This window comes from Arvicola amphibius, chromosome 6, assembly GCF_903992535.2.
Source record: "Arvicola amphibius chromosome 6, mArvAmp1.2, whole genome shotgun sequence".
Classification (NCBI taxonomy): domain Eukaryota; kingdom Metazoa; phylum Chordata; class Mammalia; order Rodentia; family Cricetidae; genus Arvicola; species Arvicola amphibius.
The window spans coordinates 92,962,620-92,989,532 of record NC_052052.2 but is presented as its reverse complement, the minus strand read 5'-3'; the positions used below and the strand labels follow the sequence as shown (position 1 = coordinate 92,989,532).

Here is a 26,913-nt window from a genome sequence, read left to right as displayed (position 1 = left end):
ATACTCCCAAGCATCGTATCTGTGGTCAAAGATGAACAAATGGGCAGCACTACTATGCAGAATGAGTATCCCACCCTCTGAAATCTGCAGACTTCTATCAGAGCTCAACCGTCATGCTGCATGGTGAAAGCCTTATTTACACATCTGCACTTCCCACTGAGCTCTTTGGGGCCCTGCACTTTGTTCTCTGCCCTCAGTAGCTGGCAGAGGGCCTGCTGTGTGTTATCACTGCAGCCTAGAATATGATAAGAGTTCAATAAACATGTCTGTTCATAGACAGGCACATGCATTCAAAGCACTTACAACGTAGTTGAAGGAGGTGTCAGCAATCATTGCAAACTGCCGGAAAAGTGTGTGTCTGGTGAACATCTCATCCTTTAGGGCGTGAAAACTGCAACAAAAGAAGCAATAGAATAAGTTGTATAAACATCATAGGACAAGAGCAACACTTACCATGTAGGTAGGGATCACATTGCAAAAAGTTTAAATATTGCCAAGTAAAAATATAAAAATATTAATTTCAGCTTATTTCTTCTTCCTTATGAATAACTATTTCTTAGCTCTAAATAATGCATAGAAGTAACAGCAATGACGATCCCTGCAGACTGTAGGTTCTGAAATGAACAAGGGTATTTTTGAGAGATAGCTGTTTCTAGATCTAAGGCAACAAATATGAAAGGGGACTCTAAGATACGTTATTCTACTAAAAATCAAGGGACTCATCAAAGATTAGGTAAAAACAGTGCATTTTTCATCGTTGGAAGGCTCTCATTGACTTAAGATTGGAGAAATTAAGCATCAGAAGTAATAAGAACCGCAACTTATTTTTTAGGAAATATTTAGCTTCTTTCCGTTGTTGATGGTGTTAAAATGAGGAGATTCGTTGCTAGCGATAGCTGAGTTGGGAGTATGGCTGGACATGTTTTTTTCTAGTGATTGTAAGTAAGCAAAAACATTATAGCAAAATGGGGGCCATATCTCAGTGATAGAACTGTTGCCTAGCATGGGCAAGGCCCTGGGTTTTACCCCCAGCACAAGAATCAAAACAAAACAACAACAACAAAAAACAGCTAATGGCTTTTTAGATATCTTTTCATATCCTCCCTTTTTGAACATGAATATTTGTAAGTATTATTGACAGCTATGTCAATACAATGCCCACCCTACTTTGCATTTGGGAACACGTGGGCTTGTCTACAGCTTTGGGAGACCATAACGAATGAATTTATAGCCAGAACCTCACTGATACTGAATTTAGATCAGGAGAATTAAGACTTTGAGATACGAGTCTTAGAAAGGGTTTAGACTTGAGCTGACCCTGCCATGGGTGGGGTGAAGAGAGAAAGACTTAAAACGCCCTGGGATGGCATTTTTGCATGCAGGAGAGACATACAAAGTTGGGTGCCAAAAGAATGGCCATCGTGGACTGAAGATTCCTCAACATCAAAAATACCCATTCCTCCCCATTTCCTCTCTGTAAAGTGTGCAGTGTGCGGCCCCGTGTGTAGGTGTGCTGTGCTCCCCCCTCTCACACCTGGTAGCTGTGTCCTGCTCACTCCATTCGCCCATATATTTCAACTATGGTATCATTTCTTGCTTTTTACCTCCCCTGTGTTTGTGTGTGGGGGTGTGCACATGCCACAGAGTGCTTGTGAAAGTCAGAAGACAACAACGGGAGTCATTTCTCTTCTTCCACCACATGGGTTCTGCCAGGACTGCTGTGAGTTCAAGACCTGCCTGCGCTTTAGAGTGAGACCTTGTATCAGACAGCCAAACTTAAAACAGACACTCTTCATGAAGCATAGGCATTACCAGCAGGTATGGGGAACCAAAGAAGGGAGACATTTTCCCCTAAGCAGGGGACTTGTGCTCCCCATCTGGAATCATTTCTGGTATCACATGAGATCTTGGTTGCTAGCCAGTCCTAACTATTTCAGCATCGGGTGTAGGCTTTTTAATACATGATGGGTATCATGTGCTTATGACATTTGGAGCTAATGTAGTGTATTATTGCCCTATAGAGCAAATGCAATGTATTAATGTCAAGCATGAGCTGTAAGCTCGTTCGTTCATCACTGCCCTTCACTATTAAGTTTCTTGCAAAGAAACTTCCAGTAGGTGATAACTAAGAAAATGGGGGGTGAAATTAAGTGGGGAAACAAGTGGACGGGAAATGCATTTTAAATGTTCACATGACATAGGACAAAGGAGAAAAGCAGCGTTTTCTCAGTGTAGTGTTCATACTCAATATAAGCATTAGCTACTGTTACTCAGGATTGCAGCTTCTTCTTCCCTCCCTCCTTACTTTTTCCTTCTGTCCTTCCTTCCAGCCTTTCATGTTCATGTTTTCTTGGACTGTATCTTACTTATGTAGTCCAGGCTGTCTCTGAACTTACAATGTAGCCAAGGTTAGCCTCCTACTCTTAGTAATCCTCCTGCTCCATCCTTCCACATGCTGGGATCACAGATTTCTGCTGCAGTATCCAGCCCAGAATTTCACACTCCCACTTTCACCATTAAAGGAAAAGTAAACAGAATTCAGGGAGAAAAAATTAAATGGCTATGAGAGTAAAGTGTGGGCAAGAGATTAAGGAACTGGGTAACGGGCCGGGCATGTGAGGCGGTTTGTGAAGGAGATGCAGACCCTCTTTCACGACTACACGAAACTGCTGCGGAGGAAGATGCCCAGCAAGGTCGGAAACAGTGAGCCAGAGAACGGGAGTCGGAATTCCTCTTTCTCTTAAGTGACTCTGAATACTTTTCTATTTTAGACCATGTTGCAGTTCTTACTAAAAGTATGTGAGGTCATTTAATGTTAATTAATATATAGAGGAAAACACGAGAGTTTTCGTTCTACTGTGTTTCTCTAAATGGAATTTGTCTGCACACCTACACCTACATTGGGTACACTCTACCTGTTCCTGAGGATGAGAAATTTCCTCTCCCAGTTTTTGTTGATCTGATCAGCGTCCCTTCGAATCCTGGAACACATTTGCATGTGGTTAAATAGTGTCTCAGCTGCAGACAGACAACATGGGAATCATTAAGCCCAGTACCTTTCTATTTTCTTCTTTTCATTCTCCAGTGTAGTTTTTAGTGTTTGTATTTCGTCCTGCATAGCTCTTTTTTCTTCATCCTTTTAACAGAAAGCACAGGAACCCAGCACAAGGTTAAGGACACGGCCGGCACCACTCCTTCCTCCTACGTGAGGAAAGGCCATTTCTGCTAGGTAGTAAGTGACACCTGATGACAACCGACAGAAAGAAATGCAGAGAGAGTCCCTTGAGCAAATAATGAGACTGCCTTGCAAACTCCTGGAGGTCAGAAGGCTTTGGAACCACACACTCCTATTTCCTGAACATGACTGACTTTACTTCCTAGGAATAGCCGAGATCCATAAGCAATAATGAGGTTAATAATGGAGTTCCTAGTGGTCATTTCCATACCTTAAGCATCTGTAACTTTAGAAGTACATCTTCAGGCACCATGTGAGGCAGTAGAAATGTAACCTGTGAAGAGAATAAACCACAGCAAAAACATAATGTCACATTAATGCATGAAGATAGTTTTCTTTTTCGTCTGCTTCTCTATCTTTGTTTGAAAAAGAAGATAGAGACTTGAATTTGCCAACTGTAGCCCAGAGGTCTTCACTGCTTCATCTAATCCCTAAAATTCAGTATGCACGCAATACACGTGCAGTTGGGCCATGACAGCTATAGTGGTAGGTCAAACTTTACCATTATACTTTTAAAAACTTTAAAAAGATGTTTTATGTACATGAGTGTTTTGCTTGTATGTATACCACCTGTGTGCCTGCTGTTCACAGAAGTCAGAATAAGGTATCAGATTCCCTGGAGCTGGAGGTACAGATGATTGTGAGCCACCATGTGGATCGTGGGAATTGAATCCAGGTAGTCTAGAAGAGCAGAGAATGCTCTTAACTACTTAAACCATGTCTTCATCCCACTCACCATTACACCCTTTAAAACAGTGAAGCAAGAGCAGGAAGGTATTTTCCAACTAAGTCATAAGCTTAAAAAAAAGTACTTGAAAACTGTAAGTTTTCATTGCTAAACTTTTCTGTAGAAGGGCCAGCAGGTTTATTGGAAGTGAGACAATATGTTGGGTATAGGATCTTGGGAGATAGTTGGTTAAGTGCTTGCCTTACAAGTCCCAGAAATGGAGTTCCATTCCCAGAATCCATTTTAAAAATACAGGGCTTGGTAGCATCAGTTTGGAACCCTGTGGTGGGGAGAAGGAGACAGGTGAATCTTTGGGGCTGACTGTCCAGGATAGTGAGAGACCTTGTCTGAAAGAGGAGGAGAGGAAGGAATAGGATAAAAAGGGAAAGAGTGTTTGCCACATGGTTCCAGAGGAGAGACAGGTCAACGAATCCTTATGGGCATGTGCTCATACCCACCTGAATTCACCAATATACAAATATAAACTGTGTATAGAACTCTTGGCTGGGCTGGAAATGTAGTTCACTGGCAGAATACTTAGCTAGTTCACATGTGGTTCTAGTTCCATCCCTAGAAACACACACACACACACACACACACACACACACACATCTTGGTTAATGAACTCATATTTCTATGCAGTAGACAGCAAAGTTCCTACTCAATACTACCGCTGCATTTTTCAAGTAGGGGTCCATTACCCTTCTTGGTAGAACTGGCTGCATCAGAGAATGGGTTAGAGAGAGTGGAGCAGCTCGGCATCCTAAAGAGAAAGAAGTCTCCCAGGTAACCAAAAGTCAAAGCTGAGGTGAAGATGGGGCAAACCCAGGAAGTGGGAGATATCGATGTTTGGTGGGCAGCTAAGGACCAGTACTTAGACTGGTAAGTTTGGAATAGCATCTTGATGACACAAGTCAGTCACCAACCAGTGTGAGCCTCCTCAAATTTACATGTGCCAAGTTAATATGTGTAGGATGTGTATGGGAGTGTGCAGAGAAATGACAGTGTCAGATTAATTAAGCCCTGGATTTTGATGGCTAATTTATTTTTAATTATTTTTGTTACATTTTTATCTAGCATGTTTTTGTGTGTGGGAGGCCTCTGGGCCTATGTGGTGATCAGAGGACAATCCGTGGAGGTTGTCTCTTTTTATCTGCCACGTGATCCCAGGAATGGAACCCAGGAGGTGAGACTTGGCAGGAAGCCCTTTACCCACTTCGTAAGTTAAACTCATCATTTTGACTGGATTTAGAAGTGCATATGAGATTATTATTTGTTTGTTACATACGTATGTGCATACATGTGTGCATGTATGTATGTGTGTGAGTTTGTGTGTAGAGTTTAGAGGTTGATGCTGGTGTCTTTCTCTATCACTATCCACCTTGTATTTTTGAGAGACCACTGAACCTGGAACTTATTGATTGGTTAAACTGGCTGCCCAGCAAGTCCCAGAACCCTCTTGTCTCAGTTTCCCAGTGCTGTGATTACAGGTACACACTGCCATGTCTAACTTTTCACATCGATGCCAAGGATCTAAACTCAGGTTCTTGTGTGTACATGCAAAACAATACCCACTGAACAATCTACCCAGTCCTGCTTACAGATTGAAACGGTTATGGGTGAATCTGAGAAGGCGTTTCCAGAGAGTCATAATTAAGCTGTCAGACCCATCTTGAATGTGTGTGGCACCATTCTATAGACTGGAGGCAAAGAAAGCTATGGGATAAAAGGTGAAAATGGGGAAACCAGATAACATAGGCAATTCTTTCTGTTTCCATTCAGCCATGATCTGAGTGGCTTGGCTCCATCTACCCTCCCTGACAAGATGGACAGAAATGTCTGAAGCCATGGGCAAACAACTTTTTTCCCCTTAAGTTGTTTTCTTGGTAATAGTGATGAAAAGTATAACAACTACATTGATTAAACAAAAAATGCAAACTGGCCCAGCAAGCAGAATGTGATGAGATTCAGAAGTTGACTTAATTCAGGGCTGAGGGTTTGGCCCAATTAGTAGAGTGCTGATCTAGTATGCTTGAAACTCCAAATCCAAACTGCAGTCCATGTATATCTGGCATGGTGATGAGTCAGAAAAGCATAGGGAATAGCTTTTTAACCTAGGACTCTACCTGGTTGGTAATATTTGCATACCCCTCTTCTAACAATGTACTTTGTCATTCTGAGACTTTCATCTGCATGTATTATGGAAGCCTCTCTCACTCTGAACAATGAACCTAGCAACCTGTTAATAGCTGAGGACCCCAATCTCTATGGAGGTATATGCCCATCCCTTCTTAACAACGGAATGAGTTTATCCTTTCTTTAACAAGCATCGAAATTCCACAGGTCTTGGTCATCAGTATTTTCATTGTGTCCAGTCCAAGAAAGTGGGAAGCCCTTCTTTCTTGAGTTAGTGTTGTGTGTATGCAAAATAAGGCAAACTATACCCTAAAGTAGCCTTTTAGGAAGAACCTTCTGCTTATTATCTTATGCCTATACATAATTGAGCATGCATATGATTAAAATTAGATGCCTTATAGGGAGGGACATGCAGAGTAGAGAAAAGATTGGTATAACAATATGTCAGTAAAATAGAGAACCATCCAAACTTTTTGACAATGAAGCTTGTTTTAAACTCCATAAAAGGAAGTCTCAAAATGTAGCTGCGGCTGTTGAGGCCTTTGCTCATGTGGCCTGCTGTCAATCTTGACCATATATTCATTTCTAGTATCTACTACTGCTTTGATTTGAATAAAGTTGCCTTGCTACTTTTTAAGATCTATGTGGGCTTTTATCTCAGTTCTTTGAATAAAAAGCCAAAAACACAAAACATCTGATCCAAACCCTGACCACCAGGAACAATGGCGCCCAGCACTCAGATATGGAGGTGAAGGATTAGAGGTTCAAGGTTCTTTTTGGTAGTAGGTTTGAGGTCAGCCTAAGATACACAGAGACTCTGTCTCCTAAACCAAACAAACATATAAAACAACAATTAATCAAAATTATAGGTTCACCATGCCTGAAGGCAGCCTTTTATCCCTGAGTTGGAACACATTTAGATTCTGTGTAACCATTGGAAAAGCTGGGGAAGAATTAAGAAAATAAAACAGTCACTAAGGTGACACAAGGCAGACACACACTTAGGGATCACTCCATCTATTTGTCCTCCACAGGGACAGACTGCTTGAATGATCTCTCTACCAAGGCATGGGGTACAGGGTGAATTCAGTGCCCTTTGGTCAGCTGTAGGCCATGGAGGTCGCTGAACAAAAGCGTCAAGCATGCCAAGGTTTTCCCCAACATGCTAAAGAAAACGTGTCCAAGTTTTAAAAGCTCAGACATTTAGGAAAACAAAATCAAAACAAGAAGACACTGATGTCTAACTTCATATCATCCAAACTAACATCAGCAATTAAAGACTTATTTTAACATTTCTTGTTTGAGTATGCAGTGAAATTCAGTATTGTTTTTAAGGTTCTATTTTTCTCATAGGAAGCCAACCATGGAAGATAAGACTCCTGCAGCATATCTTCTGTAATGCAAATAATTATTTTCTCAAAAGATAGTTGAGTTGTGATTATGAAGATAGCATTTCTTTTCATCAAAAACAAAGCAAAGCAAAGCACCTCATATTAACTGTAGTATTTGTTCCTTTTCCCAAGTCAAATTTTCCACCTTGTTACAGTACATTATATTGAATCCTGGCTCTGTCCACATGAAACTGTCATTTTGTTTTGCCAGCTGCTGACATTCCACTTTCTCTGGAATACACGTGCTGGTCTTTATGTGGTCACTCCATTGACAGTGCAAACACTGGACTGTCAACAATGGATGGAAATGAAAATGAATGGCCAAATTAATGGGACAACCTGTAGCTTCCTGAGTGGGAAAACATAAGTTAAATGACTGTACTTGTGCTATCAAACTGTGGTTATGAATCATTTTTCGAAGTATGTTTATTTCTATATATAGTATGTTTATTTCTATATATAGTATGTTTTCTAAGTATGTTTATTTCTATAATTTATAACTAAAATTTTCTAACTGTTAATGAGAGATGGCTCAGAGTTCAGAGCACTGGCTACTCTTTCAGAGAACCCAAGTTCCATTTGAAGTATCTATATGATGGCTCACAACCATCTGTAACTCCAGTTCCAGGGAATCCAATGCCCTCTTTTGGTCTCTGTGGGTACCAGGCACACAAGTGGGTCACATACATACATACATACATACATACATACATACATGCAATCAAAACACCTATACACATAAAATAAAATTTTAAAAAATCATGAAAATAATTTTTGTTTAATGCTGTGGGATAATCCTTCTGTACACTGTGTGAATATATCTCACTACGATTGGTTTAAGAAAGAAGCTGACTGTCCAATAGCTGGACAGGATAAAGTTAGGTAGGAAAGCCAAACTGAGAATGATGGGGTGAAGAAAGGTGGAGTCAGGAGTTGCCAGCCAGCCGCCAAGGAAGCAGGATATGTAGAAAATGAGGTAACAAGCCATGAGTCACATGGCAAAGCATAAATAAGAAATAAGGGTTAATTTAAATGTAAGAGTTAGGTAGAGAGGGACTTTGTCCTGCCTTAACTTGATATGACAGGCTTAGCTGATCCCCATGAGATCTCTGGGGCGTAGATGGAGGTAGGTGGGGGCAATAAAATGAGAGGAAGGAAGAGGAACTGTGTTTGGTATGTAAAATGAATAAAAACATTTAAAATAAAAAGAAAGTGTCTGAGTGATGGGTTATTGTTATTTATTGTTATTTTATTATGTTGTTATTTATAATTCAAACTCTTTCCCTCATATGAAAGGTTTGTCCTTATTCCTCTGTTGCTCGCCAACTTCCTTTGGTAACCTGCACAATCTACTTTTCTGTATTTTTATTTCACTGTACACAATCTCCCCTACTTTCATTCATTCCATGTATTCTATTCTGTACCCCTTTGTCAATCTGGAAAATGTTATGTATTTAATTATGTGTTCAAATAAATTATGTATAAAATGCCACTCTTCCCAAAAAGAGTGAGGTAGAAACAAGCCTGAGCTATCAGCTGAGCACTTATAATTAATATTAAGTTTCTGAGTGGTTATTTGGGACAAGGCAGTCAGGACAGGAAAACCCCAACTACAGTTTTATAACAAAGCTCATGACTTTTAAATTTCTTAACACTTCTATGAAATAACTTCTTAAATTTAAAGTTCCTTAAAACCTGCCCAGTAACCCCAGACAGCATCTTCTCCCCTGAGCTCCATTCTAGGACCCATACCCTGGCAGCCCTACAGAAAGCTAGGCTGGCCCTAGGAGCCTCAGGTAAGGCACTGCCCACAACCCAAAACCCCTTTAAGCGCACCCAACAACTCCAGACTGCACACCCCACCCACCCACTTCCTGGCTCCATATCCTGGTCTACAACTTCAGAAGAAAACTTCATCTTTTCCAGAGGCCAGGCCAGATCTAGAGAACCCTGGTTCAAAAAACCCTAGAGGCAACACTGCACTGGGCCTGAAGATATAGTAGTCATTGCTACACTTAGCCATTGAAGTTAGAAGACCAGAGAGGAAAGAGAAACCAGGGGACAAAATTCCCATACAACAAAGACAAAAGCAGGAATCAATACCCAGACCTACAATCACCTCAAATCTAAAAACCTAAATGCCAATGTAAGATCATAATCAATAACAGAAAGGGAAATGTGGCATCACCAGAGCCCAGCTGTCCTACAACAAGACCTGAACCCAACACAGCTAAAGCAGAAGAAAATGGGCTTAAAATGACTTTATGAAGATGATAGATGTTCTTAAAGAAGATATGAAATAACCTATTAAAAATTGAGGAAAAGACAAACAAAAAATTGAATAGCAATAAATCCCTAAAAGAAAGCCAAGAAAAGTAGATGAAGAAAACTGTTTAAGACCTTAAAATGGGAATAGAAACAATAAAGAAAATACAAAGGGAGGGAATCATGGAAATGGAAATTCTGAGTAAGCAAACAAGAACTACAAATGCAAGCATCACTAACAGAATACAAGAGGTGGAAGAAAGAATCTCAGATATTGAAGACAGGATAAAGGAAATAGATTTATCAGTCAAATGAAATGTTAAATCTAAAAATTTTCTAACACAAAACATCTAGAAAATCTGGGACTCTGTGAAAAGACCAAACAGAAGAATAATAGGAATAGAAAAGGATGAAACCAATGAACAGGTTATCCAGACAGAAACTAAACAGAGAAATAATGGGACTAACAGATGTTATGACTCAAATGGTCCTAACAAATACCTACAGAAAGTTTCACCCAAACACAAAAGACTATACCTTCTTAGTACCACATGGAACCTTCTCTAAAATTGACAATATATTCAGTCACAAATCACGTCTCAACAGGTACAAAAAATAGATATAACTCCCTGAATGTTAACAGATCACCATGGATTTCAACACTAACAGAAACAGTAGAAAGTTAAGTAATTCTAGAATTCAGTGAAAACGAATGCATAACACAATGTATGGAACACAATGAAAGCAGGGCTAAGAGGGAAGTTCATAGCACGATGTATCTTTATGAAGAATCTGGAGAGATCTCATACTAGCAACTTAACAGTACACCTGAAAGCTCTAGAACAAAAAGAAACAGACACATCTAAGAGGAGCAGATGACAGGAAATAATCAAACTGAGGGCAGAAATCAGTGAAATAGTTACAAAGAGAACAATACAAAGAGTCAATGAAATGAAGAGTTGGTTCTTCGAGAAAATCAGCAAAATAGATAAACTCTTAACCAAAATAACTAAAATGAAGAATATCTAAATCAACAAAATTAGAAGCAAAAAGGGGGACATAAGAACAGACACTGAGGAAATCCAGAGAATCGTTAGGTCGTACTTCAAAAATCTATACTCCACAGAACTGGAAAAATCTAAAAGAAATGGACAGATTTTTTGATAGCTACCACTTACTAAAGATAAACAAAGATCAGATAAGCGACTTAAATAGACTTAAATAGACTGATAACCCCTAAGGAAATAGAAGCTATCATTAAAAGACTCACAACCCCCCCCCCCAAAAAAAAGCCCAGTATCAGATGGCTTTAACATAGAATTCTACCAGGCTTTCAAAAAAGAGCTAATACCAATATTCTACAAAATAGAAGCAGAAGAATCCATTACCAAATTCTTTCTAGGAAGCCACAGTTACTCTGATACTCAAACCACACAGACTCAACAAAGAAAGAGAATTACAGACCAATTTCCCTCATCAACATTGATGCAAAAATACTCAATAAAACATTGGCAAATAGAATTCAAGAACAAATCAAAAAGGTTACATACCGTGAACAAGTAGACTTTATCCCAGAGATTCAGGAATGGTTCAACAAACAAAAATCTGTCAATCTAATCCATCATATAAATAAGCTATAAAAAATGATCATCTCATTAGATTCTGAAAAAGTCTTTGACAAAATACAGTACCTCTTTAATGATAAAAAACTTGGAGATATCAGATATACAAGAGACATACCAAAACATAACAAAAGCAATATACAGCAGCCCTTTGTCCAAATTAAATGGAGAGAAACTCAAAGAAATACCACTAAAATGAGGAATGAAAAAAGATTTCTACTCTCTCCATACCTATTCAATATAGTACCTAAAGTTCTACCCAGGGCAATAAGATAACCTAAGGAAATCAAATTCAAATACAAACTGGAAAAGAAGAAGTAAAAGTATTATTATTTGATATTATATGATATGATAGTATACTAATAAACCCCCAAAACTGTTGTGGAATATTTAACTATGTAAGATGTGTTGCATTTGTTTAACTGTGTAAAGATGCATTGCTCTTTTACCTTGCTTGTCTAAGGCACCTGATTGGTTTAATAAAATGCTGAGTGGCCAATAGTGAGGGAGGAGGTATATGAGGAATGGGCAGAAAGAGTAAGTAGGAGGAGAAATTTAGGCTCAGAAAGGGAAGCAAAAGAGAGAAAGAGATGCCATGGAGATACCAGGGGCCATTCAGATAAGACATGGAGAAAGCAGGAAAATAGGATCTACAGAATGAAAGAAAGGTAAAAAGCCCCAAGGCCAAATGTAGGTGAATAGAAGAAGATTAAACTAAGATAAAAGAGCCAGTGGGACAAGCCTAAGCTAAGGCCCAGCATCCATAATTAATGTCTCTGTGTCTTTGAGAGCTGGTGGTGGCCCAAAGAAAATTCCAATTATAAAAAGCTCTATCAGGGAACCCAACCCCTCCAGCTAATGAATACCTTTATTCAAGTGGTTGGATATAGGATTAACTTAAAAAAACAGTAGCCTCCTACATACAAATGATAAACAGGCTGAGAAAGAAGTCAGAAAACCAATAGCCTTTACCTTAGCCTCAAATAATAAAAAATATATTGGTGTAACTCTAACCAAGGAAGTAAAAGACCTGTATGACAAGAACTTCAAATCTCAAGAAAGAAACTGAAGTAGATACCAGAATATGGAAAGATCTCCCATGCTTGTGGACAAGTAGGATTAACATAGTGAAAAAAAAAAAACGGCCATCTTACCAAAAGCAATCTACAGATTCAATATTATCCCTATTAAAACCCCCAAAGAATTCTTCACAAACCTTAAGAGAACAATGTTCAACTTCACATGGAAAAACAAACAACACAGGTTAGCTAAAAACAATCCTGTACAATAAAAGAACCTCTGGAGGCATCACCACCCCTGATTTCAAGCATTTATATAGTAATGAAAGCCACATAATGTTGGCATAAAAGCAGACAGGTGCATCAATGGAATCCAGTTGATGACACCAATGTTAATCCACACACTTATGGACACCTGAATTTTGAAAAAGAAGCTAGAATTATACAATAGAAAAAAAGAAAGCATCTTCAACAAATGGTGCTGGCCTAATTGGATGTTGGCATGTAGAAGAATACAAATAGATCCATATCTATTGCCATGCACAAAACTCAAGTCTAAGTAAATCCAGACACACTAAGCCCCACAGAAGAGAAAGTGGACAATAATATCGAAAGCATTGGCACAGGGGACAACTTCCTTAATAGAATACCAATAGCACAGGCACTAAGAGTGCCAATAAATGGTACTCATGAAACTGAACAGTTTCTGCAAGGTAAAGGACACTGTCAAGAGAACAAAACAGCAACCTACAGAATGGGAAAAGATGTTCATCAATCCCACATTCAACAGAGGGCTGATTTACAAAATATATAAAGAACTCAATAAAGTAGATATCAACAAACCAAACAATCCAATTAAAAAATTGGGTACATATCTAATCAGAAGTCTTAACAGAAAAATCTCAAATAGCCAAGTGCTATGAAACAATGATCTTGTACCCTATAAGATTTGTCAGTTTTATTGCTTTAATAAAACGATGATTGGCCAGTAGCCAGGCAGGAAGTATAGGAGGAGCAACAAGAACAAGAGAATTCTGGGAAGAGGAAAGACTCAGTCTGCAGTCAACACAGAGGAAGCCAGTAATAGAGGAAGCAAGATAAGAATGCCTCACTGATAAAAGGTACCAAGCCACCTGGCTAACACAGACAGGAATTATGGGTTAATTTAAGATGTAAGAGTTAATACAATGCCTGAGTAAATAGTCGAATCAGTTTATAATTATTGTTGACCTCTGTGGGTTTTTTTTTTTTGGTTGAATGGGTGCAGGGTGGGGCAGAACAGAAATCTCTGCCAACAGCCGAGAAACACTTAAGGAAATATTCAACATCTTTAGTCATCAGGGAAGTACAAATCAAAATGACTCTGAGATTTTATCTTACACCTGTTGAAATGACTAAATTAAAAACAAGTGACAGCTCATGTTGTGGAGGATGTGGAGCAAGGGGAACACTTCTTCATTGCTGGTGCGACTGCAAACTTATACAGCTTCTTTGGGAGTCAGTGTGGCAGTTTCTCAGAAAACTGGGAATAAATCTACCACAAGACCCAACTATAGCACCCTTGGTCATATACCTAAAGGATGCTCAATCATACCACAAGGACACTTGCTCAACTATGTTCATAGCAGCTCTATTTGCAATAGCCAGAACCTGGAACCAATCTAGATGTCCCTCACCTGAGCAATAGATAAAGAAAATGGGGTACAATATTTACACAGTGGAGTATTACTCAGCTGTTAAAATCAAGTACATCAGGGAATTTGAAGGTAAATGAATGGAACTAGAAAAAAAAATCATCCTGAGTAAGATAACCCAGACTGAGACAGACAACATGGTATGTATTCACTCCATAAGTGGATATTAGTTACAAGATAAAGGATATGTTATAATCCACAAACTCAAAGAGACTAAGTAACAAGGAGGGTTCATGTTGGTGATGCCAGATTTCCCTGGAAGGGGGAAATACATTTTGTGAGTAGACTGAGGGCAGGTGGGGATGTGTTGGGAGGCAGAGGGGGAGAGTACTGAAAGAGACTACTGGAAAGAGGGGTGTTTCAGGTCAGGTAAAACACTGGTGCAAGGAATCTCCCAGGAATATATAAGGAAGGCCCCAGCTTAGACTCCTGGCAGTAGCAGATATGTAGCTTGAATTGACTGTCTCCTGTGACCAGATTGGTGCCTAAGCTAATTGTCATCAGAGAGACTTCATCCAGCAACTGATGGAAACAGATACAGACCTATAGTCAAACATAAGATAGAGTTAGGGGAATCCTGCAGAAAAGGAAGAGAGAGGATTGTAGGAGACAGAGGGGTCAAAGACACCACAAGAAAACTCACAGAATCAACTAACCTGGGCTTCTCAGGGCTAACAGAGACTGAATCAATAACCAGCAAGCCTGCATGGGACTGACTACAGTTGTGTAGCTTGGTTCTCTTGTGGGACTTCTAACAGTGGGAATACGGGCTGTCTTTGATCCCTTTATTGGCTTTTGAAACCCTACTTCTCATACTGGGTCTCCCTACCCAACCTTAATACATGGGGAGGTGCTTAGTCTTACTGCAACTTGATATGCCAGGTTTTGTTGATACCCTATGGGAGACCTGCCACTTCCTACACAGAAATGGAGGAGGAATAGGGTTGGGGGTTGAGAATGGATGGGGGTGACTAGGAGGAGAGAAGGGAGGGGAAACTGTGGCCAGGATGTAAAATAAATAAATTTATTTTATTAAAATAATTTGGAGTCAATAAGGTTTGTAACAGAAGAAACATGATTACACTTATTAACTACCATAAAATTTACCATATTCTTTATAATATCCACATATATCAATTTTCTCTTTTCTTGTCAAAAGTTCTTTTTTTGCTGGGCAATAGTAGAGCATACTTTTAATCCCAGCACTCAGGAGGCAGAGGAAGGTGGATCTCTGTGAGGCCAGCTTGACCTACAGAGCTAGTTAAAAGGCACTTTTACTTTTTTTTTTTTGTGCCAGTATGAAACTTTGACTCCTCTCTATGTACTTAGTGAAAGGCCTTATCACTTTCCTTCCAACACTCAGATCTATCATAATTATCTTCTAATACACTATGATGATTAATTTCAATTATCAACTTGGTGAGACATAGAATTACTGAGAAAGCAAGCTTCCGCACAGTCCTATGAGGGATGATTTAACCTCTGGGCAAGTCTGTGAAGGATCATTGTGGTGAGATTAATTGAAATAGGAAAGGAAGGTCTACCTTGGAAGTGGGTGGCATTGTTATCTACATCTGGGTCTTGGACTATATACAGCCTTCTACTATGAAGAAGAAGGCTAGCTGAGCATCAGTGTGTACTATTCTCTACTTCCTGGCAGGGCATGCAAAGCGACCGGCTGCCTCCAGTTCCTGATGTTCAGATTCCACTGGCAGGATGGACAGTCCCGGCAATGTAGGTCAGAACAAACCCTCCTTTACCCCAAGGTGTCTTTGTCATGGCATACTATCCCAGCAGAGGAAAGGAGGCCAAAGCAATCCCGAAGAAACGAGTTGTTTTCTGTCTAATCCTTTACTAAATGATTGACTGACTTTATATGAACGTTATTTCTATCTTCCTAACAAACAACTATCTTCATGCACCAGTATTGTTCCAGGTGTAGCCATGGGTCAGGCAAAGGAAGAGGATTAGAAGCACATGTGTAAGTTCAGTATTCATGGGCAGAGCCTTCCAGGGTTCTGGAGCAGTTCAGAGGGTCAAATGAACTTGTACTTGTGTGTTGAGTAACAATTTTGTTATTGGTGCACTGCATCTACAACAAATATCAAATCACAAATCCAAGAAACTGCATAAAGATAAATATAAATATCGAAATAGACAGGGTTGAACAACAAACATCCAAAGGAAAGCAATATCTGTCGAAAAACAAAATAAAGGGGGAATTCTGGGGTCTTGGGGTGCTGTGATAGAACCCAGGGCCTTGCACATTCTACCACTCCACTGCAGTCCAAGGAAGTCTGTCAGTCACCAGAAGCTGTAGGCCAAAGGCAATGGTTTCATATCTTCAGAACACTAAAAGAAAATAAAACTGTCGACCTGGCTCTCTAGACTCAGAAAATAAGGTAAAATAAAAATTTCTTCTAAACACAAACACAAACTGAGAATTTATTACCAACTGTCCAAAAGTAAGAATCTGATTATAGATCTACACAAAGAACTGAAACCCCCCAAAATGGTGTAAATGTTGACATCAAATGGAAATCTCACTAAGAACAATTATATAAAATTCTACATGAAATTGTTTATATTAAACTATAAGGGCCAGAGAGATATCTTAGCAGGTAGCGGTGCTTGCCACAAAGCATCATGGATCGAGATTGATCTCCAGAATCCATAGCATGGAAGGAGAGAACTGAGTCTTGACAGCTGTCCTTTGATGGTCACATACATGCTGTCCTTTGATGGTCACATACATGCTATGGCACGTGTGATCCCCATACACATAAAAATAAGTGTTTAAAAATGGCAACATCTTTGTCTTTTTGTAGTCTATGATATTCAAATCTCTAAAATAAATTAGGCCTTTGATGGAAAACTGGAAACAAACACCCAGAGGTGTTTGGAGTAAGACATGTGGACAGAGTTTCTCTGTAGCTGCTGAAATACTCTTGGCTGTGTTCTCTCTAAGCTGAAGGCTAAGCTGTTTATTGAGAGAGTTCCTGACATTTCTGCTGCAGTGACTTTTCCTTAGAGTCTGCGTTCCTCAGAAATCTTTTTGTTGCTTTCGTAACTCTTCTCCTAGCCTTTTCAATGATTATGTAGGACCTAAATGAATTAAAATCTAATTTTACATTAAATGTATTGAAATCTAGTTTTAATAATTATCTTTAAACATGCATATGATCTGTTCAATGTAACCAGATATAGAAATTTTGTATATTTAATTAGGACTTACATAGTCTCATTTAGAGAAATAGATCACCAGAATTACATTCTAAGTTGTTCAGGTTCTTGCTTCATGATTCTGAAAATGTTTAGTGCATATGTTCAGACATTGGACTTAGTGGAGCTTACAACATTCATGGTAGTTGCTGCTGTGATGGAGTCATATGACTGAGGTATGCACATACATGCATATGATATGTATTATATATAATATAATTGAGCATATATAACCATATATATTGTTACTATATTATAATTATAATATAACTATATTCATTAATATATAGTGATATGTAATATGTATGCATGTGTGTTATATATTCATGTATAATTATATATTGTTATATATTATATATTTGTGTTTGTGTGTAAAATTGTATACACACATATTTGTATAATATATGCACATACACATGCATAGAAACATGTGGCTCCAGTTCATTCAATGACTGAAAAGATATACGCACTTATATATGGTATATGGTATGGTATTAGTAGAGTTGCAAGCACTTGAAAAATTTTTTAAAGATATTTATCTTTTACCCCCCTTTTCCCATTTGTGTGTGTGTGTGTGTGTGTGTGTGTGTGTCTGTGTGTATGTATGTGTACAGGTTCTTCTGGAATTGCAGTTACACATATCCGTGATGTGGGTTCTGGGAACTCAGCTCAGCTCTAACTCAGACCCTCTGCAAGAGGAGCAAGCATTCTTAATATTCTCTCCAACCCTCATTTTAAAAATATTTTTTTTAAAAAACTTAGATAAAATGCTCATTTTTGCTATAGCACACATCTGCAATCTTAGCACCCAGGAGACTGAGGCAGGAGGATTGTGAGGTCAATGCTAGACTCGACTACATGGTGAGACCCTGCCTCAACAACAGCAAGCCAGCCTCTGGTCCCTGTTTAAGCTGCTTAGGCTAACAAAACTAATGAAGACCAGATTTGTCTAGCATTAAACCAATTTAGTGAATATTACTGGCTACCTGAAATTGTTTGGGAATGAAAGTTGAAAATAAAATGTAATAATGGAGGAATAAACAGCTTCCCTTTCATAATTTGTTTTCTTTCTCCTTTAAAACTGTTTTGTTTAGAGATGATGTTGTCTAGTACAAAGTGGCCTCACAGCTGGTGACCCACTTGCCTCAGCCTCTAAGGTGTTGGAATTACACTGGGCATTTGCCTGACAAGACCAGTTTTGTTGATGAATAAACAGATTACATCAAGGAGAGGAAAACAAAAGAGAAAAGTTTAATTCCTAAGGAGAGAGAGAGAATAAAAATATGTATCTTGACTCTCTAGACCAAATCTTGGGATTTGAGGAGAAAATGGAAGCCTGGAGCAGTAGAGCTGAGGAAACGCGAGTCTGTTAGAGCAGGATTGAAGTGGGGAGCCAACACAGCCCGCAACCAGTGCACACCTCTGCTGGGGTCCTTGTAAGTATGGATGCCACCTTGGCACGGCGGACAATACCGAACAGCAGCCTTGGTCTCAGCAATAACGGCGGTGCGGATGAGCGACACCGTGGCATGTGGGACAGAGCGTGAGCCTCGCCAGTGCCCAGGCTCTTGCAGAGGCTCTGGTGTTTGCTCGCTGGTGAGAAAGCAAGGGTTGAAGCAAGGGTTGAAGTGGTTTTGTGGGGAAAAAAACCACTTTGCATAGTGAGGGTAAAATGTTTGCTCTGGAAACCAAGCCACTAAGGATGCCACTCCACCTGAGGTTAGGAGGTAGCACCTGCCCCACTGCTGAGAACGCACAGGGAGGGTAGGAATTACCCGCATCTCCAACTTGTCTATTTCTCACTCTTAGAAAGATGGCAAATCTCCAGTTTTTAATTTAGAGGGAAATATTGTGGGCATCACACAACAGTCTACTTTTTTTTTCCAGCTAAGCAAGTGAGCTCTAAGATCCTGGCAGGCAAGATGAATCTGTAGGTAAGGGCGCTAAACAACTGAGTCTGACAGACAACTCATGGCCCAGGGCTAACAGGGTATAAGAAGAGCACTAATTCTCCTATGTGGGCCTTGGCTGTGCATGGTCCACCCCAGAGAAGTAAATGTAAAACCTTTTAAAAACAGTGTAAAGTCCTTCACATAACTTTGAAATATTTTTCATTTATTCAGGAAATACTAAATGCTATTTTCATTAGCAATTTTTAGTTCCAAGTATATTGAAAATACATGTTTAATTCATCATTGAAGTACCCAAAATAAAATTATATGAAAGATAAAAAGCTACTTTTAGGTTAAATTTTATTTAGTTTCTTAACTGATTACTGGATTTGTTTATGAGGGAGTCTCGCTATGTAGCCCAGGCTGGCTTCAACTCACAGGTCTCCTGGCCCAGTCTCCAGGATGCTAGGAGTGTAAGCATGCATCGTCATACTTAGCTCGGTTTAATTTTAAATGGGCTGTTGCTCAGAGTTTCAGTTTGGGTCTCCTAGAGCAGACTCTAGAGGGGAATTTGTTTTAGTGGTATATGAGAATTTTGTTTCTAAAGCTAAGCAAATCATTGTACTGTGTGATTGTGATCCTTTCCACATGGCAAAGTCTTTAATCTTAAAGAAACAAAGAAGCAAAATTAAAGGCAGAGAGATGGCTCACTGGGTAAATGTACCTTCTGCACAAGTCTGACAACCTGAGTTCAATCCCTAGAACCAGAGGTGGAGGTGCACATCTGTACCCTCAGCACTGCTAAAACAACAAGAGGGAGATTGAGAGAGGAGAACTTCCTGGAAGCTCCTGAGCCAGCTAGTCTTGGGTTTGCAGCTCAGGAAGGCCTTACCTCACAAGGCAGAAGGTCAGAACCAATTTCCTTAAGTTGTTCTCTGATGTCCACATAAGCATTGCAACATACACACGTATACCCCACACACGTAAATACACAGAGAACCCATACACACACAGCACACACATGCACCCACGCACATGCATAAACACAAAGCAATACACATGCACATATGCATAAACACACCAATTACACACTCATGTATCACACCATAATATATTCAGCATCACTGAAATTATTTTGCATCAACATAATTATCAAAAATATAGCTAATAGCCTTTGACAGCCTCCAAAGACCACACAGGTCACATTCAGGATCTTCCTCTCTGTCTGACTCAGTTTCCCTGGCATTCCCAGCTCAGCAACCAGCAAAGTGCTGGCTTCTCTCTGCGCTCTGATTTGCCAGGCTCAGCAGAGGGGGCGATGAATGGGAAGAGTGAGACAATGAGCAGGTTATCGCTTTCCTCCCTTGCGCACTTTGTTTTCAACGTTATGTGTAATTTTGCCAAACAAAAGAATTGGATGGTGGAGATAATAATAATTTGGTATCGTACAGTCATATTTTAAAAATTACTAGCTTGCAGGATGATTATAGTCACGACTGCAGATTATTGCAAAAATACTTTGCTAGTCATTGTTAAATATCTTATAGCTTTTGTTCCTTTGTTTTTTGGAGGTTTTTTCTCTTTTTTTTGCCTACAAGAATTGTTTTGTATTGTGACAAGAACAAGATTGGCCTTGTCCCTTGTCCTATTTCCCACACAGAAGAGCCCTGAGTAGTCCAAAGCACATGTCATATGGCCTGTCAACACAGACCAGGTTCCTCCAAAGGAGGCTCAGAAGTCTTCCAGAGAAGCGTTTACTGGGTGTGACCTTAATTAAGTAATTACTTGGGGTGGGGTGAGGTGGAAGGGAAACCTGGGAATCCAGTTTAACCTTGGTACATAAAACCTGAGTATTTGAACTGTTTTACAGCTATCAAAAGATAAACTTTACATAAGTACCCTGTACAAATACAAATTTTATGTTGTGAAATCGTTTATAAACTGATATCTGAAGGCAATGCGTGTGTCATGGTTTTTCAGACTGGCTACACACTGCCTTTATCACTGTGTGCCTCCCCAGGCAGCATATGCACAGTTCCCACCAAATGACACAGATTTCAAAAATAAGGATGATTAATTAGGAAGTGAGATGAGTGATGTAAAGTTCCTGCAGCGAGCTTTCCATGTGGTCATTTGCACGTCGTAGATATTATAAAGCCCTTTAAAGGTCGTTCAAAGAGTTCTAGCAATCCTTTGAGTTAGACATTTAAAGGTAATCTTAAGCACTGTGGCACTGATGGAGTTAATACGCACTGAAAGAAGAATCACACGGGAAGGTGACCATGGGATTGTGACTGCCAACAGAGGTGGCAGCAGCAACTGTGAACCAGAAAATGTATTTAAAAATTGAATCAATTACTGTGACAGTGAGCGGACCAGCTTAGGTCCCCATGCCCCTCCTTGTCCGATTTGTACTTAATGTTAAACATTAACTTGGGAGCCTCACCGTTTGACAGAATGTTCCATGAGCTCTGGAAACCTCTAGATAACAATCACTCTGATCAGAAGAGAGTGTGATACCAGGAGAAAAGCCAACTGAAATTATACTTCTCAGAGACCCTAAGTTGGCTTTCTGCTCTCTCTTTTTGTGTCTTTTCGGTGGGAAGAGCAATGTGTGCGGGTGGGGAGGGGGAGGCTCCTGTGACCCTCTCAATGTTGAAAGCTCAGCATTTATCTATATTGAGGGCACAGGAGTTTCTGAGTCACAAATTCAGGATTCAGTTCCAGCCTTGGGGTCACGAAGGGGGGCAGGGAGGTTGCTAGTGCAGCTGCCCCCTGCTGCTGGGACCTCAGGATGGGGGCTCAGCTGCAGGGCCTGGCTGTTGACACTGCTCTGCTCTCCTCTAGCCAGTATCTAGGACCTAAGATCCCAGACACTCCTGAAAGGTACCCACTTCACTGTCCGCTGACACCTTCTGGACCTGGTACCAACTTACTAAGGAAGCCTAAGGCTTGAACTAGGGCCCCTTGAATTCAGCTAAATGGCCATAAATCCTTTAAATAACAACCTGCTTAAGTTCATTCTATGAAAAAGTCTCCAGAATTTATCTAAAGATGGTTCAAAATCTACTTTTCAAGGGGAAGAGGCATTCAAAAGTAAAGTTTACAAGTCAGTGATCTTGTGAAACTTCTATCATGACCACCTAGGGTGGACAGGTGGTCTCCCTGCTCCTGCTACAGGTGACACTAACCACTCAGACCAGGTTTTCGTTCTAGTTTTTCTTTGTGTGTGTGTGTGTGTGTGTGTGTGTGTGTGTGTGAGAGAGAGAGAGAGAGAGAGAGAGAGAGAGAGAGAGAGAGAGAGAGAGTAGAGGGAGGGGAACAGACAGATGGAGAGACATGGGAGTACCTTTCCAAGCAGTCAGAGTCCAGAGGAGGGCCTCAGATGTCTACTCTCCTCTGCCTTATTCCCTTAAAATGGTGTCCCTTACTGAGCAAGACACCTGTTTGGCTAGGCTGGCTGGCTGGCTTGCCTCACCTGAGAATGGTGAGGGATATGGGCATAAGTAGTTATGCCTGAGTTTTACCACGAGTGCTGGGCACTCTACCATGAGTCCTCAGCACTTGCACAACAAGCGATCTTAGCCAGTGAGCCATCTTCCCAGCCCTTCGATCAGCTTTTGTTTGGTGGGAACTAAAGAATGTACTTCTCAATTTCTGGAATATGAAACAGTTGCTTCTAGAACCAAGTCACTTGCCAGTCACCTGCAAAGTCTCTCCTTAGAGATTCATATAGCCCTCTGCCTGACTCTACTTCCTAATTTTTACAGTGAAAACATTTATCTCTCCTCCCATACTTTCCCTTCCTTCCTTTTTCTTTTCCTTTTTGTCTCTTGGTTTTCTTTTTGGGCTGGCAGGGTAGCCCTTGCTGGCCTTTGACTCACTACTGTAGCCCAGGCTGGCCCTAACTTCATAGTGATCCTCCTGCCTCCACCTTCTGATTGTTGGGATCACACAGGCAAACACCACTATACCATCTGAGGATGAGTTTTCTCACTTCTCGATGCTTTCTTCCAGGTGGACTGACTCTCTGCTAGAGCAGCTCCAAGTCTCCTTATTTCTCACTCCATCACTGGAGAAGGGAGTGATCTACTTCTCTGATTAAATGGCTTAAGAGCCCTATATCCTTTCCTGTTCCTTTTTCTGAAGCAAGGTACACACAACTATATAATCTACTCTGTTCTTCCATGTCCTATGGATAAGCAGATTCTATCACCTGGAGAGGAGGAAGGACATGGGACTTGGCAGAACAAGATTCAGAAACACAGGAGATCTAAACATCCAAGTGGACACACTATGCCAAGGCCTATCCATTGGTCCAATGAGTCACCAGTTGGATCTAAGAGCTCTCTGATAGTCAGACCAGAAAAGAATCTGGTCTAGTTACAAAGTTCATGGTGCTTACTGACTGTGTGCATCAACAACCATCTATATCCCCACAGCTAAGCACAAAGAAAAATTTCCCAGGATCATCACAAAGGGCAGTCTTTGGGAATACCCCAAAATAAGCCATGCCCCTTCACTACTTGTTGCTGTTGTTAAATACTCTCATAAAAAAATAACTTAGGGGAGAAAGGGCTTCTCTCTGTCTCTTAGTTATAGGGTCTGGCCTAGCATGGTGAAGTCATCTGGTCATGCTGTACCCACAGTCACGAGGCAGAGGGAGAGTTATCCTGTACTCAGCTAGCTTTCTCCTTTGTGTGCACTAGAACCCAAGCCTAGGGAATGGGGCCACCATAACTGTCACAAGCCAACAGTCAGCTGAACTTCAGAGAATTGACTGTTCACATGGCTAAAGAGAGCAACAGCATACAACTCACGTGTAGCTGTTCCTAACTGTGTTATTTGCAGACTCTTGTGTGATCAAAAGGATAAGATCCTTCCATGTCCTTCAGGCAGACATCATTAATATCCTACCACACCATAAGGAGTTAGAGATATGCACCTTAACAAGCACTTGGAATGCAGCTTCTTAGATTTTATTGATTCAATAGAGTCGCTAAGGCTTACTAACTAACCTACACAATGCAGCCAGCTATGGGTAATGGAAGAATCATTTTAAGAAAGCTAAGGGGCCTATCAAGGTAACCCTGGCTAGCTGCCATAGCCCTTACTCCTATGTGAGAGTTCTGTGTGTTAGACAGTGGGCCCAGATGATGCCAGACAGGAAGTGGGAGGTGGGAGGCATGAGGCTGCGGCCGGAAAAGGCTAATAAGACAGGAACCCTGCACACATGAAGTACGTGAAGTGAGCAGATGGGTGGTAATGTACATGGTTCTTACATGCTTTTTCTTCTCAGACTTTGCGAGGAAATCGGTAATGACAGTAGGAGTGGTAACCATTGTGACAGGAACCCCAGGAGCGGGCGCTGCAGCAGGAGCAGGAGCTTCAGTACGAATAGTAGGCATAACAGCAGCACCAAAATATCTCTTTCCTATCTTCTTCTTCAGCTTAGGTGATACACTGAAGGAAGCAGAAGGTGGCCTGATAAAATGTTGGCTTTCAACTACTGGTAACACGTTCTTGGACTGATGACCCGAAGTCCGTGAGTAGAAAGCGGATTCTCTTCCCCTGGTTGTTCTCTGCTTGAAAAGAGGCAAGAGTTATTTTTATTTCATCCCTTAGATTTGTACCTTCTATCTGTCCTCCCCGAGAAAGAACCTCAGAGCGGGCAGTTTCACTCTCAGTGGGTGTGAATCTGCCTTTGTTCCTAGCTTCACAGCCCACTCTTGCCTGCCTTAATTAGCAGCTGGGACTGAATGTCCCTTTCACCCATTGTTCTAGGAGAAAACATAAAAACAGACAGACATTCCTCCGTTCCCTCGGCAGCACCTGTGAAGATACAGGCCTCGTGAAGCTGGCAGGGTGGTAGTCTAAGGTTTGTTTCAAGGTGGGAAAAGGGAAAGGAAGAAGAAAGGAGGAGTGAGGGAGAGGTGTGTGCGCTGGGGTTTGTGGCAGCCTCTCTGAGGGATGCCTTGCTGCTTCTGTTTCTTCCTCTTCTCCCTACTTTCCTTATTTCTGTCTCCACACGCTCATCTTGGTTCACTTTCGAATGAGTCTTTTTAAAAGACTAATTTTAATTCCTTGTGTGTGAGCGCATGAATGCTGATGTCCTCAGAGTTCAGAAGAATATGCTGGATCCCCTGGATATGGAGTTCCAGTTGAGGCTGTATGCTAGGAACCGGGTTCTTCTGCAAGAGCACTGTCTGCTCTTGATATCAAGCACTTAAAAAAAAAACACCTCATTTATGAGGAAGCAACGGAGAGCATGAGTTACTGAACGTAGAGAGAGAGCACAGTAGCTGAGATAGGTAGATGATAGTGGAGTCTGTACAACCTTGGCACTTATGCTGGCGTACTTTCTTCTTATTTCCATGTCTTCTTTCTGCTTATTGATCTGTAAAAACCAAGGGCCATACTGGTGATCTGTCATCATTTGCAAAGATTAAACAGGAGAAATCATTACAAAACATCTCAAACAGATTATATGCTGAATGCTAATAAGAAAACAAACTTGTACATAAAAGTCCCTTATAATAAGAACAGAAGAATATGTAAGTATGACTATTTCAATTAGCATCTATTTATGGCTTTTATGTATTATAGGCTATACAAATTCATAGGTTGTTGGTTTATGAAGTGATATTTTGATACATTATTATATTATATAATCCCCATAATTTAAAAAAATACAAGATAACTTAGCTAAATCTCAACAATATAAAGAACAAATTTATTTTAAAAGTTAATACTGATTTCCAGGCATAAAGTAAATGTATCAAAATATTCTATTAATGTATGCTTTAATTCATGTTTGATAGGAATTTATTAGTAATGCCAATTATTCTAATTATGACTTATGTGAAATTGAAAGGTGCTGGGAAATACATGTAACTATTCATCTTATTATACCTGAAACCTTCTCACTCTGAGTGTTGATCAGAATTTACCAGAAATGTGTCTTATAACATCTTGCTGTCGGAGAGAGTAGTCACTGATGCCTGTGAAGGTCCAGATCAAGTCGTGTCAGTGGTGTGACCTTAGATCTAATGCTATACTTGAGCTCTATTGCAACCGTTTAAAAATTGTTTTCTCCATAATCTTCAACACAGCCATTGTCAAATTCAATCCAGATTTCACAGGAATTCAATAAATCCTTAGCATTCAAATATAGCATTCATTCTGCTATACACAATGTGATCACAGTGGACTGCATTTGGAAAAATTCAACAGCCATTCCTGATGAAGACAAAAACTCTCAGGAAACTAGCGATAAAAGAAAGCTCCTAAATTTGACAAATGCTTGCCATAAGAAAACAGACCAGGCTAGCCTTGAACTCACAGAGATCCACCTGCCTCTACCTCCCAAGTGCTGGGATTAAAGAATGCACCACCACAGCCCAGACAATTGTGCTCCTTTTATATTAAGAATTAAAACTCTAAAAATATCCCATCTACAACAGTTTCAAAACTACAAAATAATTAGAAATAAATTTAACACAATATGTAAGATCTCGATACTGAAAATGACATATTGTTGGTGGGAATTAAAGACCTAAATGAATAGCTCTATGTCCCCCTTTATGGATTTTCTGATTTAATGTAGGATATATTAAAACACCAATTTTTCAACCTAAAAATGTTTTAAAAAACCTGCAGAAACACAGAGCGTCTACAATGGCTATTTACCAACGGAAGGTTCAAGAACAC

At 40.2% G+C, this 26,913-nt stretch overlaps 1 protein-coding gene across 1 annotated transcript in view; it reads right to left on the bottom strand.

Moving 5' to 3' along the window:
- The window catches only part of C6H10orf67 (chromosome 6 C10orf67 homolog), a 97,439-nt gene that overhangs the window by 15,369 nt on the left and 55,157 nt on the right, over positions 1 to 26,913 (bottom strand). Inside the window, exons 10-15 of the mRNA XM_042055317.1 lie at positions 25,541 to 25,600; positions 24,486 to 24,785; positions 3,447 to 3,509; positions 3,057 to 3,136; positions 2,916 to 2,981; positions 304 to 391 (exon numbers count right to left, since the gene is read on the bottom strand). Of these exons, the coding sequence (XP_041911251.1) occupies positions 304 to 391; positions 2,916 to 2,981; positions 3,057 to 3,136; positions 3,447 to 3,509; positions 24,486 to 24,785; positions 25,541 to 25,600 (657 nt within the window). The remainder of the gene's footprint in view (positions 1 to 303; positions 392 to 2,915; positions 2,982 to 3,056; positions 3,137 to 3,446; positions 3,510 to 24,485; positions 24,786 to 25,540; positions 25,601 to 26,913) is intronic.